General features: G+C 34.8%; 1 protein-coding gene across 2 annotated transcripts; it reads right to left on the bottom strand.

Moving 5' to 3' along the window:
* Nucleotides 1–1,928: 1,928 nt before the first annotated feature.
* On the bottom strand, nt 1,929–5,271 carry LOC128240050 (perlucin-like). 2 transcript variants are annotated; one of them, XM_052956535.1, is made up of 6 exons: nt 5,194–5,271; nt 4,035–4,123; nt 3,624–3,714; nt 2,864–2,925; nt 2,469–2,632; nt 1,929–2,005 (listed from the first exon to the last, which is right to left on the bottom strand). In XM_052956535.1, the coding sequence occupies exons 1-6, from the start codon at nt 5,234–5,236 to the stop codon at nt 1,975–1,977; spliced, it is 480 nt and encodes a 159-aa protein (XP_052812495.1). In that variant the 5' UTR covers nt 5,237–5,271; the 3' UTR covers nt 1,929–1,974. The 2 variants fall into 2 exon arrangements, with proteins under 2 accessions (XP_052812495.1, XP_052812497.1); XM_052956537.1 differs by having other exon boundaries at nt 1,929–2,002.
* Nucleotides 5,272–6,068: the final 797 nt, after the last annotated feature.

The following is a 6,068-nucleotide window of genomic DNA, read 5'->3' as shown; positions in this document are numbered from 1 at the left end:
AGTGAGTGCAGTATTTCATCTTTATTTTCAATAAAAAAAATCGCAGTCAAACTGAACACATTCCACTCGTTCATAACGAGTGCTCGTTTAAATTCATAAAGAACATTATAGAATATTCCTACTTGCTACAAAAGAAATACGAATCCCCTTCGACCGTCGAACCTTCTGTTAAAATATAATTAGATTGTCGAATTATAATGAGTTTATTAACACGCGTATGCATTGCCGCGAGAAAATATGAGAAATTAATAAACAAATAAAATGTCGAATGCTTAAATTAAAGTTTGTTATCAGGTAACATATTTAAGTCATTGTGAAATAGAAATAAAACATCACAATCAACGCGAGCAGGCGAACAGTATGTGGATTGGTAATGCGTTAATACTGCTGGTAAAGTCAATATCATATATTTCACACAGACATATCTTTTTTTTTATCTATCGAATTCCCGGCCATACGTCACGAAAAGCGCTGTTTTGGCCTACCTATCATATTTCAATTTTGTTGCTACCTTTGTTTTGTTTTTAGAATGTCAACGCTGAATAAACAAAACGCCGACCTTATAGTCTACACTGGTTATGAAACACTAGCATAGTTTCCTAACAGCGCTCGCGTTTGCCTCCCTTTAGGATTTTAATAATTAATCTTTCCAAGCAGATTAATAAATAGTGATAATTTAGTTAAGACGTCATTTCACAGTCGCCAAATTTAATTTAAAGACAAACATTGAATTTACGTGCGAACGTTCGACGGGCTGCAAAATAATAACCGATAATCGGTCCGGGCCGCTGAGTCATGCAAATAATCGCGGAATCCATATACAATTGTGTTACTATATATTGTAACATTTGCATTGATAGTTAGTAGTAATCAAGACGAGCAAACATACCACTTAAAAGAATAAAATTAAAAGCTTGAAGGCCTATCAAAGAAGGTAAATACCGTTAATTCATACATGTATTTTTAAGTTATAATATTCTTAGTTTGTGTATATTCAGAATAAGCTTTGTATCTCGTTTGAACAAGATAATCTACTAATCAAAGAGCAGTTTACTTTAGAAATAGTTTAAAGTATGCACTGGGCTTCAATGTACTTCAGGCATATGCATCTGTTTTAACAATGACTTCATACAAATTCAATGGAGAAATTCAATACGTGTTGACCCATACCTGCAATGTTTTCCTCTCTTAGGCCTAAATCATATACTCAATTTTGACATGAATAATACCAAATAAAGATTAACAATGATACAATTATATCAGTGGAAAGAAGTAAGATGTAACAATTGGCTGTTCTAGGAGGTGCACCGGACGTGTGACCCATTTAAAATTGTTTAAGTGAAAGTAATTTCAAGCCAATGTTGTAAAACATACATTAGATGCTTCAATGCGTACTTAAACTATCAAAAATATTTTATAAGGAGGTCACCAATCGCAAAGTAATATTTGGAGCCTATTCATTTTGGGTCACTGAATGAGTGATGCATGTTCAAAATGCGCCGAATCCTGGCCTAGTTGCTGCTAAACATATAATATTGTACTAAAGATTGACTCTTCTTTCTTCATTTTAAGTTAAGCAAATATTAATATCAAACTCATGCAAATCACCATCATAATCATCATTATCATCATCGTCAACATCTCCATTATCATCATCATCATCATCATCATCATCATCATCATCAACAACATAATCATCATCATCATTCTCATCATCATCATCATCATCATCATCATCATCATCATCATCATCATACAAGTCATTGTCCTATACTTCGTAGTTTCCCTTTCACTGTAGTCTGATCTACTTAAACACTTTAACACTCGTCTTTGATAGAAGTGATTATTCAAATTGTCCGATATTGTGCTCTATACGTTAAAAGATAAGAAAGACAAAGCAAATACCAAGTATAAACTCAACAAGGATATACGTTTAAATAAATTTATTTACTTATAAAACACTCATACAAAATGTCAACCAAGTATGCCGCCGCCAGAGGTACTGCTGAAAAAGAAAAATGCGTTTTATGATAATATCATAAATATTCCAACAATGGTTGCTTATATCTGACATATGTACTAATACCAATACTGTATTGCCCTATTGGCATCCTTTAATTGCTGTTCTGCCGTATTGTTGCTTTTTCAGTTATTAAAGCACACATATTGTTTAATCATCTTGCACTATTGTATTTGTAAGTTTATACTTAAACTTATACTTATAATTAAAACTTAAGTTTGAAAATAACTATAGAGTGTTTTGAACCCACATTATGTCCATTCAACGTTCCATGTTTGGGATCGAACTCACTTATACCACTCACATCCAAAGAAGAATATACTTTGAAGACTTGACAACAAAACCAAATGAAATTCATAAGCGTTCAGTCAAATACTTAATTAATGTGAATTTAATCAACTTTTGAAATCCATCATGCAATGAATATTGGATTTTAATTATACAGTACCTCTTTTCGCACACATATTGTATTTGTCTATCGCAAGGCGCATCGTTCCATGCGTAGTCGAAGTACTTGACGGCCGAAAGACAGTGCTCAGTCCCGTTTTGGTTGTTTGGCTGCTGGGCGCCCCATGTCTGGTAGGTCAACTCGGCACCAGTGCTCTCCCAGATCTACGGTGTAAATTACACATTAATTAGTATTTGCTCATATGTTTGATAAAAACACATTCATTTCAAAATGTATATGCTGATGGGCCCTTAAGTCTCGCAGACTGACAATTCTTAAGCAAAATTTAAATGTCCAACCGCATTCCAAATATTGTTTTACCTTATGATAAAATTGACCACGGGGCATGAATCACGATAACAAGACTAACTTATTGTAACGGATGTCATATTTACCCAATGCGCATCTTGTTCCCAGTTAGTTCCGCCGAGCCAAAATCCTTCATCAACATCCGTGTCTGAAACAGGGGGAGAACGCAAAAGTGTATACAATAGGTGGAATATGTATAATAGATTGCCACAGTTTCTGAAACAGGAGAGCATTTATTAAAGATAGCAGCAGTAATGAAACAGGGGAACATGTTTACAAGATCGCAACAGTGTAACATACTTAAAACTCGTTTCAATGATGAAATAGGAACATATTCCAAAGATCATCAGAGTGACTGAAAGGGAACAGGTTTAGAAGGGTGTCGAAATTGTCATAAAAGAAACGAGAATCACAGTATCTGAAAAAATGAACGTATTGAACAGATTGGCACAGTGTATGAATACTTAAAACCTTGAATGGATAGGCACAATGCCGGAAAATAATTGTATAAGGGATTGTTACAGTGCAACAGTGGGATTAAAGGTAAGAAACAAAGCTAAGGTTTATTACATGTTATGTCCGTATTTCCGTGCGTGCATGCTTATGGTGTTTGATAGCGAGCTTAAGAAGCATTTGATTTCATATTTGACACTTGTTTAGGTCTTCTTAACGTTTAGGAAGAATTATATTTAAATGGTTGAAAAAAGAAAATAGATTTAAACAAATAGCATTAAGAGGACATACAATTTTATAACTTATATGATTTTTGGATATTTGTCGTCACAAAATATGTTATTGTGATCAAAAAGACTTTATCTGCTGTATGTATGTCTGTATGTTACTTACGGTTGAATGTTAATGCTTGCTTATGGAACCAGCGCTGTTCACTCTCTGTCTCTATAACAATCAGGTCGCTCAAGTGCCACTTGCAGAACAGCTGTGTAGGAATGATGTAGAATTAAATATCAGATATTGTTCTACAAACATTTATTGCAGCAAGAATTGATGGTGTTTGGAATTGACAGCAGTTAAAACCTATGCAATATAACAATCATATACGCAGTATCTTTCTTTAAAGTGTTATACGTCCATTGCAAATGATTGTTTGATTTACTTGTTTTAGTTCATTGCCAATGGTGCATTTAACCTACCCTAGCAGATGCTGAGTTTTATATGTGCATTGTAAAGTATTGTTTGATTAAAGCCCGAGCAGCTTACTATTTTCAAGTGTTCAATTTAAATGATAGTTTGGGTTACCCTAGCTGATGACCAGGTTTCTATGTCCGTTGCAAATTTATAACAACTTGAACCATGGGAAGTCCAACCATCGGTACAGGCGCAGAAAACTACAAAATGATATAACAAATTGTTATACTCAAACTAGTATTTAGAAATCCAACCCACTTATGCATGAATTCTGGATGCTCAGTATAAATTTGGTGACCCATATTATTTTGGTATCTATTAAAAGGGTCTTGCAAGCAGAAATTTAAACTGTAAACATTTGTCCGAATATACATATTGTCTTCAAACACAGATTATTTAACGTTATATTTAGTTTGGAAAAACGACTGTAAAAATTGTATGTATAATGTACTTGTGATTATTTGTTGTTCACATAAGAAGTGAGCAGGCATATTTTTTAAATGTTACCAAACTTATATGGGGTTACCAGGCATACAAACATAATGGTAAACCTATATATTGGTCGTTTGTCTTATAAATATTGGGCGCAAATGCAGGAAGCACATTTGTCCAGCCCTTTCGTTACCCTTTCTCGACATTTCATATATTGACCTATGTCAAGGTATAAAAATGTACAGTTCCCAGCTGTCAATGGACTATCTAATACCGCTTTACAAAGTTTCGCCCCATACTCGAACACTCCACGATAACTCTTTCATTAGTAAATCTTTGTGTTTTTATATATTTTCTAAAAAAGGAAACCCTTGCAACTTCTTTTACGACGTATTTGTAGAGAAATACTTACAATTGCTTAAAAATTAACACTGTAAGTATGCATTGTATCAATAGTTCAATGTTACAAATACTTGATTTAAGAGTGTTCCAAAGAACTATTTTGATCATTGTCACTGGATTAGAATGCTGTTCTACAGGTTATCCGACTAGCGCAGCAGCTAGCGCAATAGAATAACACTATGGCGACCCGTCTTTGACATCCTGTCCTGGCTATGTGAGTTTGGTTAGTCGAACAAGTAGGTCTTATCCGGGTACACCGCAGCACATGACCATCCACTCGCGCATCATCATTCCAACGAGAGTGACTTAGCATAAAATGCAAAAGCTTTCTGCGCAGCCTTTGTAAACTAAATTCAGTCTAAGCTAAACAACACGTAAATCAACTCGAAGCAAACATTTGAAATTTCATCTTAATAATATTTGAAGGCTAACTTACCTTGAGCTACCAAGGTAGCGCTTACAATAATTGACGTCCACATAATTATTATTTTGTTCCTTGCTGTTCGGTGTGAAATTGGTGTGATGATAATTTCGTATTTTCCGCGACATTATATAGATGGAATGTTCTCAGTTTTGTTCTGAATTTTGTTTCACATATATGGCGTCTTTCGAGATAAGCCTTGTTTTGGAATGAACTACAGTACGTCCCTGATCTAGTTAGCAATCTTTCGCGCATGCCATACTTAACGAGGTTTTGAGACCATAAGAACTTAATCCTTGTGTTTATCAAACTCGGACATAGTATCCAAATATTTCTCGACTTGTATCACCCGCCCGCAACGTACGAGAGAGACAAGCGCGGGAACGTTTGCGTTAAACAAAAAAGACAATCCTCCGATGATTTGCTTAACGTAGATTTTCCCGTATTTCCGCCGGACGATTTCAACGTTTTTCAAGACGAGATTAGAGGCACCTGCCAACAATATTGGTTTAAGTTTTTTTTTATTTATAATTATCGCTGTGCCAATACCCAAGACTGAAATAAAAGGGTAAATAGCATCTCGTTGAAGGTCACCTAGTGGCCATTAAACCATCAAAATTGCGCATGCGCGGATATTATAAGATGGAGAACAAGAGACAAGCCAAGTCGTTAGATCTATTTATACTATTGTTTTCGAAGCACCCTGCTGGTTCGTTTTTGATGATGTCATGTAAAAAATAAAACAGACCTTTTAAAAACGCGATGTCATTCATCGAAAAACTGAAACTAGTTTGGAACTAGCCAAAACGCCTTTAATTCACCCGACAGTATAAATATACACTGAAATATAGCAAGCAATACTGATGAAACACGTGCTTTCGATCAATATA

Source organism: Mya arenaria, chromosome 7 (genome assembly GCF_026914265.1).
Source record: "Mya arenaria isolate MELC-2E11 chromosome 7, ASM2691426v1".
In the NCBI taxonomy this organism is placed as follows: domain Eukaryota; kingdom Metazoa; phylum Mollusca; class Bivalvia; order Myida; family Myidae; genus Mya; species Mya arenaria.
This window is presented reverse-complemented; position numbering and strand designations above follow the sequence as displayed.